Here is a 17,025-nt window from a genome sequence, read left to right as displayed (position 1 = left end):
TATTGAATCAATGCTAAACATAATTCCTGACAAAACCACATTTCGACAAAGTTTTAATCGTTTCAGTGCTTTATTTCTGAAACATAAAATGGTTTCTGTAATTTTCATTTCTGAGCTAGTGGTTTGTTGCCTTGAGTTTTGCTTGCATACACTTTTAGTGTAACTTTGTTTGGTCAAACGTCTTTCTTTGTTGTTTTTCGTAATTATTTTGTGCAATAAATGTTTGTAATCTTTAAGTTATGTAATGTGTTGACAAATAAAACTTGGTTAAAAGTCATTGTAAGTTTTTGAAAACCAGTAGACTTAAAGTTTTTCGGTTGTGATTTTTTTTTAAACTGACTGATGAGTCCTAATAAGAAAAAAACCGGTCTCAGTCTACCGAAAGCTTGTGGTTTGATAATCGAACTGGTATGATCAACCATTTTGTTCCAGTAGACTATATATAAAAAAAGTTTGCATATAGAAATAATCTAACTAAATCTGCTAAAAATAAATTAACATGTTAAGTACTAAATAAAATTTAGTTCACTTAATTTTGAATATTTTTGAAATTGTTTATAAATAGAAATCACTTTTATTGGCTTTTTAAGTTTTTTAGTATCAAACTTTAAGTATTTGTTTTAGAAATGTTGGATTAAATAAAAAAAAAATGAAACCGGGGTTACTATTTTTATTTGTTTTTAGCTGGGGTAATTTTTTTACTTGAGTCGTGTTTTTCTTGTTAAAACTATTGGGGTCATTTTTTTTACGTGATAAAAAGTTACTAGTTATTAATAAAACCTTTGATTAAAATAAGAAAACTATAATAAATAAAAAACATTAAAAATATACCGACCATGGATAAGGGTTTGAGGTAAAAATGATAGTGAAAAAAAATAAATTTATTGATAAAAAATAAATTACCGACCAAGGGTTAACAGTTATAATAAAAATAAAATTTATCAAAAAATAAAACATTTTCTACCCGTGCAAAAGGCTCTTGTGAAAAATTGTCCTTTCGTGCATATTTTACACCTATCCTTCCCAAAGTTGGCCAAATGGGGTCATTGTTAACTAAAATTTACTAAATGTGTGTCATTTTTTTTACGTTTTTTAAACTTTCGGGTCTTTTTTTTTTTGCTTGTTTTTAGCTGGGTCATTTTTTTTACTTGATACAAAAAGTTTAGCATCATGGTGCTGGCAACTTTATTTTTTATAAAGTACTTGTTGTACTACACCAGGGTTTACCAAAGTGGTTCATTTTAGAAAGTTATGTGGCTAGTAAAGGAACCATAATTTGAATCTTTTACCAGATATTCAGGAGTTAACGATAGAAGGTCTTCAGGAGAGCAAAGAATAAGGTTGGGTATTATTAAGAATTATATTGCGCACAGTAGATTTTTGAGAAATGTTATTGGAGAGGGGCCATTGCTTTTATGATTTCTTCAAAAGGGGCGTTATGAAAAAAATTTGGGAAACCTGTTTTAAACTCAAATAATATCATCTTTAGAATGTAGCGATGGTGTTTACATGATTTTATGAACCAATTTATTGCTAGTAACAAGATTTTTTTCATTTAAACAGTTTACTGAGCAATGCTTCAAAAATTTAACTAATTCCTTTTCAAAACAAAATAAAAACTCAAAAAAATTTATTAATTAAACAAAATACGAGTAAACTAAAGAAACAATCAATATAAAACTAATCAAATTAATCATAAAAACTAAAGTAAATAATTAGAACAAAAATGGACTATTTAAAAATGTTAAGTGTAATTTTAGATCCTTTATCAGGACCTAGTTGATGATTAAGTCTAGATTTAGTTTTTTATATCATAATAGCCTCTACTGCAAGTAAAATATTTCTATTTTTACAAAATTTAATTACCTCAAAACAATTAAAAATATCATTATGATTTTGACAGATTTTACATTGTCCTGTATGTGAGAATACTGCACTATTTGTAGGCTTTGTATGTTCTTTAATTCTGACGAACAGTTGTCGCTCCGTTTCTCCAACATATTGGGTATCCAGGTCACGTATATCATTTTTTTGTGTAAATTTTAAAATAATATACAAGTTTTGTTTTATGTTATAATGTAATGAAGAGTTTTGTAACTGTATAGATGTTTGTAATTGTAAAGTAAAAAATATACGCTTCAGAATGTAAACTTACAACACAGTGTTAAAAAAGTTATATTAATTAACCTTTTGTTTGTAAAAAAATTTGCATACAAAAAACACTTTTAATAATAGTGTTTAAAAAATATGTTTATAAAATTATAGAGTATGCAACAACTTAACTTTGTATGGTGTATACTTATATTCTAGATATCTGAAAAATTTCGCAACAAATAATCTTAAAAGCAGTCTAGTTAATGATATCAAAATTAATTAGCAAAGTATGCAGCTTTCAAGTTATATTAAAATTTATTATAGTTTTTTTCTACATAAAAAGTATAATTTTTGTAACCTATTTTAATTGAAATACTTAGATAAAAATTAGTATCTTCAGCAGGTTTTTTATTAGCTGTTAAGAACAGGTTCTGTTAAGTCTGTTACATTTATAATGTAATCTTTTATTAAGCTTAGTTGTGCAGAAAGTTGTGCTTAAAAATTTTACATCAGTAAATTGTAAAGTTCACAGCAATTACTGTTTGTTATACCATTTAGGAAAACTTGTTTTTAGCTTTAGTGAAACCAATTTTTATAGATCAGAAAAAGTATTCAATGCATCAATTTTATTTCTATTCATTCCTTTTTTGAACTTAAACCGTTTACCTTTTTCAATCTACTTTTTTCTATTTATGTTGTAAGCATACAAACTTTTTTTGTATTAACTTTAATACATATCTTTATACAATTTAAGGCTAAATATCTTTTAACTTTTTAAAATCTTAACTCAAACCTTTATTATTTTGAAACCTCCTAGCTGCTATATCTTTATAAAAAACAAAAACAAAATTGTTTTTTATAAAAATAGATTTGTTTTTTTTTCGTTTAATTGATAAGTAATTGAATTTTTTAGTTAGTTTTAAAAATAGCAGGTAGAATTACAAGTGATGAGCTCCAAACTCGCTTGCTTGACCTTCAGAAAACGTTTATTGTTGCAGAGAGAAGAGTGAGTTCTGATATTTTCTACCTTATAAAAAATAGATAAAACTTGTTCGAATATAGCTTGTTATGTTTTTAAATATCCAAGTATTTTATTTTTGTTAATATAGTACACTGTAATAAAAACTAAAATACAAACTATTAATTAATGAAATCAATGATTTTATAATCAAATTATTAATAAATAAATATAGCATATAGTGTTAGGGGTGCAAGATCAAATTAAGAGACTTTAGGGGTGCAAGGCATCAAAAAGGTTGGGAACCACTGTTTTAGGTAGTTTAAATAAACATTGATCATATATTAATATACTTGATTGACGAATATATACACATATGTTCATAAAATAACTCCGCAAATATTGAGTTTTTGCGAGATTTAGCTATTTGACTAGTAAAACCAAAACTTAATTTTGCACTGATCAATTTTTCATAACTGTGTTCTAAAAACTACTCGCTTTTAACTTAAACAATATTTTTTATCAGGAGTTGGCAAACTATAGTACGCAGATATGTTTTGACCACTACGTAGTTTTTAGTAAAAAAAAAATTTTGCAAACCCAGAAATACTTAAATTATTCGTAATAAAATCTACAAAAACGCTTTAAACCTGATTTTTTGTCAGCAATGGTGCTAATTAAGGGGTCAGCAGACATTTCGTGGTCGCGAGCCGCAATTATAGCTTTTAACTCTTCATAAATATCCCCAAAATATATAGTGTAAGTTTTATGTCTACCTTAAACTGTACCTAGACCATTTTTTTGCATTTCATTTCAAATCTCAGAGTAAAAACTGTCAGTTTTAAAGACCATAAAGTATATAGTTTAAGTTATATAATGAAAGTTATAATTTTCTCTCGCTGGTCGAATTTTATCCTAAGCGGGGGTTTAATTGTTCAGAGCTTATTTTTTTAGAATTTTGGCTATCAGCGAGTTTTATTAGCATATTTTTTTATGTAAAGCGGTACGAAAACATTTTTGACAAAAATCTCCCAGCTATTTAAAAAGATTATGACCTATGTCCTATAAATAATTCAAAAAAAATCTAAAAGTTTAGTTTAAATAAACAAGTATACATGATATTTAGTAGCTCGTTTAGTACATATTTTGCAAACGTGGTTTTTTTTTTTCAAAGTTTTACTATACTAATTAAATAGTTAAGCTTTTCAACAAACAAAATTTTAATTGTTAATTTTTTTTAGAACTTTAATTTTGTCTTACTTGTTGTTTTTTAATTTAAAACAGGCTAGTTTACAGTTAGTATGGATTATAAATTTTAAATTATTTTTTTAGAATAATTGTTTTTTGAACTTTTTTAAAGCATTGATGTTAATTTAAGCTTATCCTAAAACTAATTTATAATTGTAACAAACAAATTCTAATCGTCCAAAATTTCTTTTTAATTTTTCATAGTTCTAACTACCAGATACGCATGTAAAATATATAAAAAATGTTTTATATGTATACTTATAAAATTTTTCTTATTTTCAATGAGTACTTATAATTATAAAGTACCTTATAATGTCCTGGACAAGACATTAAAAGGTATCCATGGTGTACGACTCGATAACCGAAATGTTCCTTGTGCACGTTCCTAGGACTAAATGTTTTGAGCGTTTTTTAATTGTTCAATAAACTAGTATAGTAATAATTCTTAATAACATATCCAAGCTTAATACATTATTTCAATAAAATTATAGCTAGCATAATCAGTTTTTACAACTCAAACTGTGGTCTGTATATAAAATTTTATGTAATTCACTACAATAACAACTCTCCGATAAACAAAGCAACAACTTTTAAGAATTAGTAGGTGTTCTAAAGCGACCCTTACTAAGCGTCGACAGACTATGGACTGACGTACAACTAAGAAAAAATTCAAAAAAGCAAACTTATGTTTGTAACTATTAATTCTGTGATGGTTTATTTGCATCGAATTACTTTGGTGACCCACAAACGAACGCTTCAGCGAGACAGTACTCAATCGCATTCTATTTAAAAGGTGTACGAATCATTGTGACTACGTTGTCATGGTTACATGAAAATTTAAATTCGGACAATTCAAATTCTTAAAAAAATATTCAAAAGACTATATTTCAAAAATTTGAAAAAAATAAGAAATACATATGTAGATCTTGTTAAAATCTAAAAGCCATTTTTTATTTTTAGCAAATTCTTGAATATTTTTATAGATATTTTAAAATTACTAAAAATATTTATGTTTTTATATTTTATCTAAACCATATATCAAAATATACTTTTTTTTTTTGCAAAAATAAAAAAAGTCTTGTGGATATCAATTGGACCTACATATGTATTTTTTATAATTGACAAATATACATTAATATTTTATTGGTGGCCCCTTCAAATTTTTTTCAAAGAACTTGAGTTGTCGGAATTTGAATTGTCCGAATTTGAATAGCCTTGCACCCTGTTTTCATGATGAGTCCTAATGATAACGAAACAGATCGCAAAATGCAGCATGGATTGTTGTTGATGGTCGTGCGGCTCAGTTTAGTTTTAACTATTAGTTAGATAAATTATTATTTAATAAAAATTAGTATTTATCTAATGTTAAATTCAATAGAATTAGTTTTGTGGAATTAATTAAGTTTATTCATTATAAGTTTTTAATTCAATGACGCTAATAAAAAGACATTTTTTGTAGTAAACTTGGTTCTTTGCTAATAAAAAAATACCTACTTCTGCCTCCTTACGTATTCAATCAGTATTCCAACTTGCACTACACAACAACAATTACTTCAAATTAAAATAACTTCGTAGACCGGGCTTGTTGAAAATGTCTTAGCAGCTTTTTAAACTTTTAAAGTGTGCTCAATAAAAACAAAAACGTAAGGACATAAACAATTGATAAGCATTACTTTCCTGAAAATATGATTAAGAAGCTCTTACAAAAAATTTTTTAGAAAAGGCTCAATATTGTTTTTTTATTATAAGTATGTTCTGTACTCTTTGGGAAGAAAAAGCAAACCTGGGTTGGTCTACAGAAGAATAAAAAAAAGTTATAAGTTGAGATAATAGCTGATAGAATTAATTTCAATCATTAATAGCAAAAGAATTTGTGTAGCTGTCAAATTTGCACGAGCGTACAAAACTGCACGAGGGTAAAAAACTGCACGAGTGCACAAAATTGCACAAAGATACTTTTACACGAGCAGACAATTTTTCGTGGGTTGAACTGGAACTGTTATTTTAAAATTAAGTTGAGTTTTTACTTTTTTTAATTTTTTTTTACTATCACTGTTACCCCTAACCCTCGGTCAGTAACTTTTTTTTTTATTTTAGATTAATTTATCTTTTATTTTATTTCTATATTTTTTTTTGCTATCGTGCAAAATTGTCTTCGTGTAGTTTTTCCCTCGTGCAAAAGCATCTTCGTGCAATTTTGACCCGTTCCTAAAGAGTTTAGTTTACAAATCATATAAACTAGCGCATAATTAAAAAAAAAAAAAAACAAGGTTGCGTTATCTTTCAACAGTTTGGAGACCCTGTTTTCAGTTACAAAGCACTTCACGGGTTACATCAAGGTTACAATAGTATTTTTTGATAGTTAATTTATATAAACGGTGTAACTCTTTCAAAGAATAAGTTTACTCTAAAAATAATAATCGCGTAAGTTGAAGAGTTTTTGATAAATGTTTTCTAGGGGCCATAATTTTGTTAGTAAATTTTGTTTATAAGAAAATCTAATATATAATAGCAAACGTGTAGTTATCTACGTGAAATAGGGGGCAGTTTACTAAAGGCAAAAATACACTATAAGTGAGGTTTTTTTCTGCAATAGATATTAACAGGGTTGCCACGAACTCATGATAGTTTGAAAATATCAGGATGTCTTAGTGCAGTTTTTTTATATAAAAAACTCAGGGTAGTATGATTTAAGATAGGGGTGGTTAACGTTTTTCAATCAAGGGGCCGGATGCAAAAAAATTAAGTCTTTTGCGGGCCGGAACATTTCGAATTGGTGATTTAACAGATCCAGTATCCAGACAAAAAATGAATTTTTAGATCAGAATCCGACTGGATACTAATTTTAAGGCGAGATCCGAACCCGGTCGGATTCTAATTTAAATAAAAGTTTCGGATCCGGCCGGAATCTAATTTTATGGATACAGTTGATCACTTTTTTGAATCCTTAAAACTCACAAAACTTTCACAAGTCTGACAACTTAAGATGTAGATTGAGACGTGTCAGATGTTTAAATAATGTCTATGAATAGAATTGACAAAGCTACGTACTTAAAAAACACTTGGGGTAATTTGATAAAATGATATCTAAATTAAATTAAAACAAGACAAGATATTGCGACGAAATAGGGTACTTATTAGTATACATTAATTTATAAATTCATTTTTTTGCATCCTTTTTAAATTCATGAAAAAATTGTAATTATGACCCGTAGCGGGCCTGTCACTTCGCTCGGGGGCCGGTAATTTTCATTTGCGAGCCAGATTCTATTACAGTTAACAAACGGTCGGGGCCGGTCATTTTCACTCTGCGGGCCGGATTCGGCCCGCGGGCCGTACGTTATCCACCCCTAATTTAAGAGTACCTCAATCAGAATTTTCTATGAGATTTCTGATTGAGGTTTAGTTTCAACGTTTTATATTAATTTGCCAAAAAAGTTTACTTATATTGATAATGAAAACTTATTTTTATTTAAGTAGTTTAAAAACACGGACAATTCATAATCATTCAGTATAATATTTTTGACTTAAAAAGTGGCGACTCTGTAATTGTGTTGTAAAATCCGTATTGTAAAAAGGAGGGTTTCTTAATACATTTTTCATAAGGTCCCTTTGAAAATACTATGGCCAGATTTCTCAATAAAATAGGGAAGTCGTTTTCTGATGTTCTTCATTACGAACTCTAGAATTAAGGATACCTGGTAGCAATTCTAAATTATAGCCTTAAAATTTTCTAAAAGACTTTCAGTGAAGTTAAGCCACCCGTGATTAAGCCTAAGACTTTTCAACTTAATCTACATAACATCGAATGTAAGTATAAAATTTTGGCCCCCTTAATTATTTAAGACGACCACCTTAAGGGGTTATCTGATTCTTGGGGTACATTAATTTATAGCATAGAATGTCGAAAATTTTAGCTTGGCTAGTCGTAGTTAAATAGTTTACTGCCCAGCAAGAAAGCACTTACGTTCTATACTAAATACGTTATATACTAAAGTGTAGTCAACGGACTTTGTAAAAGTTTTCAGGGTTACCGAAATTGTTTGGAACATTTATTCTAGGTTATAAGTATCCGTTTTTAGATCTTTAAAAACTGTGGTGAACTGTATAACAACATTGAAATGATAATATCTGGCTTCATTTTCTTGGTGACAAAAAAATATCTGTATGGTAGATTTTTTGTGTCAAATTAAAAATTTACACTTAACATGTAAAAATTGTTTATAAATAATGTTTTTATAATCATAATTGCTCCAATTCCAGGTTTTACCACGATTGCTGGTTTAAAGGCAATCTTGGAATTTATAAAATCAGTCTGAACTTTACTATTATAGATGTTATTTAATTCTTTATGGTTACTCTGGCATATTTAAGTCAAAGTTACCACGTAAACACAAATTAATATAGAATGGAAGTTTTAAGATCGAATTTTTTGTGTTATCGTTGTTACGCAGTTTTTTATTAAGTATCATTTTTATTTACTTAACGTCTATTTATAAAGATGTTAAGAACGTCCATTAATTAAGCCAGTTAATCTAACTCGACTACTATCGAATTTTAATTTATCTTAACTACTGACTAATAACCAATTTTGATGAAAAGCAGTTTTTCTTTAGTTATTAAATTTGTGATCCTTAACAAAATGTATTCTAACGACAGGCATATAGCAAAAGAAAGATTATTCATCTTAAAATCTATTTTAATTATTTTAGTTACTATTTTCATAGACAAAAGACAAGTTTATTCTCTAAATAAAATTGACTATTTATTGAAATTCAATTTTTGTGAAATAATATTTCTATTCTTTATCCTTAACAACACGTGTTCCTCTCAAACGACCGGTTCTTCTGGCAGCAATAAGACCGACCTTTCTACCGGCGGAGGCATCTCTGCGGACAGTTGATGGCATACCAATATGCTGATGGTTACCTCCTCCAAAGGGATGCTCTACGGGCTGTTTATAATATTATTAAATAAATACAAATCCGTTAAAAAAATATACTTTTATGTAGTTCTATGTTAAAAACTTAACATAACGCTATATCTGAATACTGAAAAAACTAACGTTCATAGCCACACCCCTGACTTTAGGCCAACAGTTGCGCTTGGCCTTGTACTTGTGGTAGGCAGCTCCGGCTTTCAAGAGAGGTTTGTCAATACGTCCACCTCCAGCAACAATACCTGAGAATCAGTTTAATGTTTTTCTTAAAGCCAGACATACACTGTTTAAAACTTTATTATTTCTTGTCGAAGTTGAAACCGAAAATTTGGTGGAACGTAAACAGTCCGCATAATAAACTTATGTTGGTTTGTATAAAACTATAAATATTTTGTGTTTAAGAGCGTTTTATTTAGTTGTGTCAGAACTATATCATTCTGTTAAAATTATAATTTTAATTCCAAATTGTTAAGAGTTTTCTAATTAACAATATTACGGGTGCACAACTACCAAATTCTGACGATTCAAACTCGACAATTTAAATTCTTAAAAAAAATTGAAACAGCCACAAATAAAAAAGTAACGTATATTTTTTTTAATATAAAAATACATATGTAGGTCATATTAATATCTACAACCCATTTTTTTTTCGCAAAACATCAAATACTTTGTGAGATATGGCTTAAATAAAGTAAAAAACAGTTATTTTTAGTAATTTTAAAATATCTTGAAAAGTATTTTAGGTTTTGAAAGAAAGAAAAAAGTGACATGTAGGTTTTAATAATATCTACATATGTATTTTTCATTTTTTTCAATTTCATGTTACTTATTGAGATATAGTTTATTAAATATTTTTGGAAGAATTTAAATTGTCAGAATTTGAGTTGTCCGAATTTGAATTGTCATGTAACCCAATATTACCTATTCGAAAAATAAACACTTTGTTTGAAAGATTAATTTAATGAATAATTAACTAGTAAAAACAATATTTCTTAGTTATCTTTTAGAGATTAATTTTTGTTCGTTGTTTCTTATTTTTCAGCTTAAATAATAAAGAGTAATACAAAATTCTAATAATACTTCCTATTTTTGGTGGATAAATATCATTAAATTTATAACTTATAAAAATGTATACTTTTAAGTATCATTTAGCTACTGGGATGACAAAATCATCTAATTTTTTTTTATTGGGTTAATTTATACATTAGTATGGAGTAGCTAATAGTATGTGGGTCTGAACTTATTAAGGTAAGATTTTTCTCATTGTTTTCATTTTATTTTCAACTACTGTTATATGATATTTAACTGACTAAAATGTGTTAATAAAATGCAATGCTAAAGAATAAAATTCGAGTAAAAGATATTGAGAAATATTTTGAATATATATTTATATAAAATGTACTCAACTATTTATTTTAAATATTTGGCTTCGAACTTCAAAATACAATCCAATAAATAAATACAGGGATAAAATTTTTATTTTATTTTTTTTTTTCATTAACTGAAAGTAAAACAAAAACAAGATAATGTAACTTTGAAAAAGAATATATTGTTGATAACAAAACAAACAGTTGTTATTACAGTTTCATAAAAGCAACTATAAAAAATGTATGGCATTAAGATTTGTTGCTGTTTTAATAATATAATAGAAAATTAACAATGTCTCATCAATTTTACACACAAGCTTTATCTCAAATATTTCAGATAAGAAAGTATTTAAAAGAGAATTGTTTAAAAATCTTAATATATAACTAACTTTATGTAAGGTAATATTTAAAAGTCAACTTACCAATGACGGCACGGTTGGTACTTGGGATCAGTTTTTTGGATCCACTTGGAAGTTTCACACGGGTTTTGCCAGTGTCTGGGTTGTGGGCAATGATCAGGGCATAGTTTCCTAAAACAATATTATTACAATTACAAAATAGAATCAATTAATTGAATTTTTTACTTCTGAAGTTCTTGAACCTTCAGAAAAAGCCTCTTGTCAAATCATCATGTTTAAAATAGATAGAACAATGAATTCAGACATAAGATCATCACAGGTTATGGTGAACAAAAACTCTTTGTAAAATATATTAAACATTATTCTTGAAATTATTATTATTGTTCATAAGTTACTAGTTTTATTATAACCTGATGCTTTGGCAAGCTTGCCACGATCACCCATCTTTTCTTCAAGGGAAGAGACGGTTGTACCTTCAGGCATTTGTCCAACTGGCATGACATTTCCAATTGTGAGTGCAGCTGTTAAGAACAGTTTTTAAATTATCACATTTTAATTTAAGTAATCACATATACTATTTATCTTTTTGTAAACTTCAGAAAAAGCCTCTTGTCAAATCATCATATTGATATAGATAGAACAATGATATCAGACATAAGATCATCATAAGCTTACTCATATAAAGAATTATGCAAGACAACAAACAAGTTGATATAAAATTTTATTTTGTAATCACTTAAAAGTGTTAAGGGCATAGGGGGGGGTAAATACCCTTTTTTGGTTTTTGATCTTATTTTATATAGTTTTTACTAAGCTACAAGATGCTTTTTACAGATTTTAAAAATTCAAAATAATTTTTGAGATATAGCCGGTCAAAGTCGGAGGCAACAATAGGTTTCTTATGGGAGGCGCAAACTAAAACGGCAAAAATAGACTATTTCACTAAAAATCTATCTTCTCCTACGTTTTTTGAGATAACTACCTCAAACTTTTAGGAAACGTTCCTTGATATATTTAAAAAATTCTGTCGGAAGGAATTTTTAAAAAATTGAAAAATAAAAATTTTATAAAAAAAATAAACAAAAAAAACAGTTTTTTTTTAGTTTTTTCATTATAAAATTTTTATTTTTTAATTTTTTTAAATTCTGTTCCGACAGAATTTTCTAAATATTGCAAGGAACATTTCCTTAAAGTTTTTGGTAGTTATCTCAAAAAACGTAGGAGAAGATAGATTTTTAGTGATTTCTAGTTATTTGCCGTTTTAATTTGCGCCTCCCATAAGGATCCTATTGTAGCCTCCGACTTTGACCGGCTATATCTAAAAAAATATTTTGAATTTTTAAAATCTGTAAAAAGCATCTTGTAGCTTAGTAAAAACTATATAAAATAAGATCAAAAACCAAAAAAGGGTGTTTACCCCCCCTATGCCCTTAACTGAGATATTAAATTTAAACTAAACCACAAGACCATCATTTGTGATGGTAAGAAAATATGTTTACTTAGCAAATTAGTATTAAATCAAAATGTTGAAGCAAAATTTTATTTTGAAACCTTTCTTGCCGCAGTAAATAGACTGTCCAGTGTAGTTACCTTCTACAGCAACAAATGTTTCTGTCCTTCTTTTGTACTTGTAAGGATCTTGAAATTGGACCTTACACAATGGAGCTCCACGACCAGGGTCATGGACAATATCCTATGAAAATCATAATTAATGTTGTTTGAATCATAGAACGTATAAAATAAATTGTTGTTTGGTTGTTGTTTTAAGTATAATAAGGTAGATTAAGTACTCAGTTAAACTTTATACTTACTTAATTCATTTTTCACTCCAAATATATGTGTTCTAGTTTTATTAATTATGAAGACAAATATAATGGGAAATAACATTTATTGTAAAAATAAAACAACAGATAAGCCTTTTAAGGGTTACATAAGAATTAAAATATGGTGTTGAATAAACTGAAAAATAAAATATGAAATATAAAGGCTAATTGCATGGGGTAAACACCTTTTTTTTGAAATTTGATCTTATTTTAAATAGTTTTTACTAACTTACAAGATGCTTATTTAAAAATTCAAAAAAAAAATTGAGATATAGCCGGTACAAGTTGGGGGCAAACTAAAATGACTAATAACTAGAAATCTATTTTCTTCTACCTTTTTTGAGCTAACTTCCTTAAATTTTTAGAAAATGTTCCTTGCAATATTTAGAAAATTCTGTAGTAACAAATTTAAAAAAATAAATTTTTTTAATAAAAACCAAAAAAAAATTGTTTTGTTTATTTTTTATATTATTTTTTTTTTATTTAATTTTTTTTTTTTTTCCAACATAATTTTTAAATATATCAAGGAACATTTCCTGAAAGTTTGAGGTAGTTATCTCAAAAAACGTAGGAGAAGATAGATTTTTAGTAAAATAGTCTATTTTTGCCGTTTTAGTTTGCGCCTCCCATAAGGATCCTATTGTTGCCTCCGGCTTTGACCAGCTATATCTCAAAAATTATTTTGTATTTTATAAATTTGTAAAAAGCATTGTGTAGCATACTGTAAACTATATAAAATTAGATCAAAATTCAAAAAAAGGTGTTTACCTTCCCCTATGCCCTAAAGAAAGTAGATAGAGATGGTTATATAAATAATTATAACAAGATAAACTTAAATGAACAAAAACAGCCATTATAATAAATTAAACAATCAAAAAAAAAATGATATGATTATTTTATGTATTTACTATAAATATAATTAAGATGTAATTATTAAGACTTAAATAAGTTTTAAAAAATCTAAGTAGTTTAATGAGATACTTAACTACAAAAATTATTATAACTTATATTTCTTAATTCAACTGTTAAACCAAATGAGGCTTCATAGATTCAGAAAATCTGATCAGTTAAAAAAATCTTCCAATAAAACTATATTGGATGTTTCAAAACTGAATAAATAAGTTTAATGTATTAGATCTTAACATAGAAAATAATGTCATATATAACTTGTTTTTTTGAAAATTTGATGAAAATGCACATAATATTCAATTTTAAGACTTCCAATAATTTATAAAATATTATCTCTATAAACAAAATTTACCTTAATGATACCTTTGATGTATCCATGCCTTTCAGCATAATCTACTGAACGCAGCTTGGCTGCACCTTTGCGGGTCCTGGTGTTGGCTGTGAAAATTCCTCCTGGACCTTTACGCTGGGATCTAATCACACGACCCATACTGTATAAGAATTAGCTTTTTGAGATAATAACTCTACTAATATAATTAGTTAAGGTAATTACTTAACCAGAACAGGATTTAAGTTGATAATTAAGGTGGTAAAAACAAAATTAAGGCCATAAAAACAAACTTTGGCTATTATATCAAAGCTTAAAGCACTAACTACAAGCCAGTTTTTATAGAATTCAAAAATGTTATTTAACTTTTGAAATATTTTATTTTTGTAAAAATTTCTGATACAACCGTAGGGATAGCAAATTTTTTGGGTCAATTTTCTCTGAAATTTAAAATGGCCTTAATCTAATCAAATAAAATTCATACATAGCTCTATTCACATAATAATATCTTAACAAACCATACGACATATTTCCATTTTTTAATTAATTTAATTTAAACCTACTTGCTGCTCAAAAAATTTAACAAATAAGTTATATCTATCAGTATAGAAAAGGTGGCTGTAATTAAAGTACAGGTGGTAAAAACTGAGCCTTCTAAAAACTAAGTGATTTACTCTTGGAATGGTGATGTACTTTGGGTATATAAAACATTAATGATTTATAAATTTCTTAAGCTTAAAATAATTTTAAATTAAAACATCTTGTATTGTTTTTATTATTTTATGTTTATATACCAGCAATTAAAATGTAACACTAACAAAACTAAATACAAGCAAACTAAGAAATAAATTTGAGTAATAGTTATTTTTTATTACTAATAAATATTTTTATTACTCAAACTACAAGTAAATCAAATCCATATAAATTAAAATATTATTAAGGCTTCATTATGAGTATAATAAAATAATTGATATGGACTTGATTAGGTTTTGATCAAGCAGACTACCACACATTTTTAAGGTCTGTATAACTACTATATATGACAGTTTTCATTGCTTTCAGGATTTTTTTTTTAAATACTCATTTTTAATTTCTGACAGGAAACTAACTGGAGAATATCAATATTAAATTTTATTGACCACCAACCAATAAGTGTTTTATTTTTATTTTTTTCTCAAATTTTAACATAAACTTAAACTGACAAGAGTTAAACTTTGTTTCTAAAAGTGGCCTATAGACAAAATAGTTATATTTACATTAATTGTTTCTCAACATTTTCAACACATTAATAGTTTAGTAATATTTGTTTGCATGGGGCTTAAATGTGCACTAACAAGATTCTAAAAAACTATTTTCTTTTTTTTTATGTTACATTGATGTAATGTTTACTAAATAAGTTTAAACTAATTGGAACTAATTCAATATGCAACTTATGATAAGGTTATGATATAAGTATACTATGTTAGATGTTTATATAAAACTTAATCTACAATTTCTACTGCTCAGGTAGGTTAACAAAACACAAAAACAAATAATAAAATTGATAAATTTTAGTTTATGAACAATAATTATTTATTTGGATATATAAACTATCACCAACCTGCCTTTTAATAAAAGAAATTTAGAATATTCACTAAAAATGTATCTTACTTGCTGTTTACAAAAAAAGTCCATTTTAGTCAAATAATTTTCCTACATTCAGACCAGGTCCAAATTTATATTTAAAAGTTTGATAAGAATCGTGTGAATAGTTAATAAGCAGCAAGAATTCTTACATGTTTCATATTAAAAATAAATAATATATTGATTTTTCTGGTAAATTTTTAAAAAAACATACTAACCAAAAATCACATTTTGTAAACATAAATACGCATAAAGTTTGAGGTAATAAACGGTAAAGCAATAAACGGTGCACCAACTAATATTTTCTTTTAAGTTAGTTAGTAGTTTTAAATCATGTTTTTATAATAGTAAGACTAAACTTATAGCGCAACTGTTAGCAAAAATGATTATAAAGATAGACAAAATTTAAAATCTAAATAGAATCTTTTAAGACACAATAAATAAGTTATTTGTATTAAACATGATCAGCTGTTTATTCAAACTTGAATAAATATAAATTAATATAAGTTTAAAATATCTCTTTATATAAAATTGCAATATATACTATGTTTAGTAAGTCTTTAAGTTTTATTTTTCTGTCATAAATATTTTTACCCTTTTATGCTTTTAAAGTTCTATTTATTGTCTTAACTAAGACACATTTAAAATTGATTGTTTTTTTAACTTAAAATTATTGACTTCAAAGTCTGCGGTTTTTTAAAATAGTCTTTTTTTCTATGATAGTTTTTTTGTTATCCTTTTTCAATAAGTGATTATGCTAGTTTAAGTATAAACTTTGTTTAGTTATAACAATTACATAATTTAAAGATCGTTTATACATTTAGAGTGTTAGACCAAGTATTTCAAGTTGAAGCGTAAACTTAAAATGTTAAAGGTCTGACTGAAATGAACTATGTTTGTGAAACGGCATTGCTTTTTAAAGGTGAGCGTAAAATTATTGAATTATAAAAAACAAAAGTTTATATGCTTCAGTGCTTCATTGCGAAACAGCTACCAGCATTTTGACAAATCTTGTCTGAACTGAAGCATACTTGTTAAAACTGATTGCCTAATTTCCAAACTAATTTTTCGAGGTATATTTTGATTTATGAAAAAAAATCTTATTAAAGTATTCAGCGTTCAGATTGCATAGCAACAATAGCATTCTGACAACACTTGCCTGAGGCATATTTGCCTAAAAGAGTTAAAAATACTTCATTTTTTTATTTTTTTTAACTCTTTTTTAAAGCAGAGTCGTTATTAATTAAGTTCCATCAAGTCTAGTGGCTTTAAAATTTATACATTTGACTTAAATCTTTTACGACTACACTACACTACCTTCAATCTAAGTATATTAAACTTTAGTTTTTAGAACTGCTCGATTTACACCATACTCAA

General features: G+C 26.8%; 1 protein-coding gene across 1 annotated transcript; it reads right to left on the bottom strand.

The window, feature by feature from the left end:
* Window positions 1–9,038: 9,038 nt before the first annotated feature.
* On the bottom strand, window positions 9,039–14,215 carry LOC145849167 (large ribosomal subunit protein uL2-like). Its single transcript, XM_082954269.1, has 6 exons — window positions 14,050–14,215; window positions 12,517–12,658; window positions 11,376–11,486; window positions 11,029–11,136; window positions 9,366–9,481; window positions 9,039–9,254 (listed from the first exon to the last, which is right to left on the bottom strand). Exons 1-6 carry the CDS (start codon window positions 14,185–14,187, stop codon window positions 9,099–9,101), a joined length of 771 nt encoding a protein of 256 aa, XP_082810395.1. The 5' UTR covers window positions 14,188–14,215; the 3' UTR covers window positions 9,039–9,098.
* Between the last annotated feature and the right edge of the window lie 2,810 nt (window positions 14,216–17,025).

Source organism: Thalia democratica, chromosome 1 (assembly GCF_965202585.1).
Source record: "Thalia democratica chromosome 1, ktThaDemo2.hap1.1, whole genome shotgun sequence".
NCBI lineage: Eukaryota > Metazoa > Chordata > Thaliacea > Salpida > Salpidae > Thalia > Thalia democratica.
Note: the sequence above shows the minus strand (reverse complement) of the source record. Positions and strands in the feature narration are given on the sequence as shown.

What these genes read in the sequence shown, in the direction of transcription:
- LOC145849167 (XM_082954269.1), bottom strand. Translation starts at nt 14,187, where the DNA reads ATGGGTCGTGTGATTAGATCCCAGCGTAAAGGTCCAGGAGGAATTTTC. An exon ending in CAAGCTTGCCAAAGCATCAG is followed by an intron (nt 11,137 to 11,375) that starts GTTATAATAAAA and finishes ATATTGTTTTAG; the next exon opens with GAAACTATGCCCTGATCATT. An exon ending in TCAGGGGTGTGGCTATGAAC is followed by an intron (nt 9,255 to 9,365) that starts GTTAGTTTTTTC and finishes TATTATAAACAG; the next exon opens with CCCGTAGAGCATCCCTTTGG.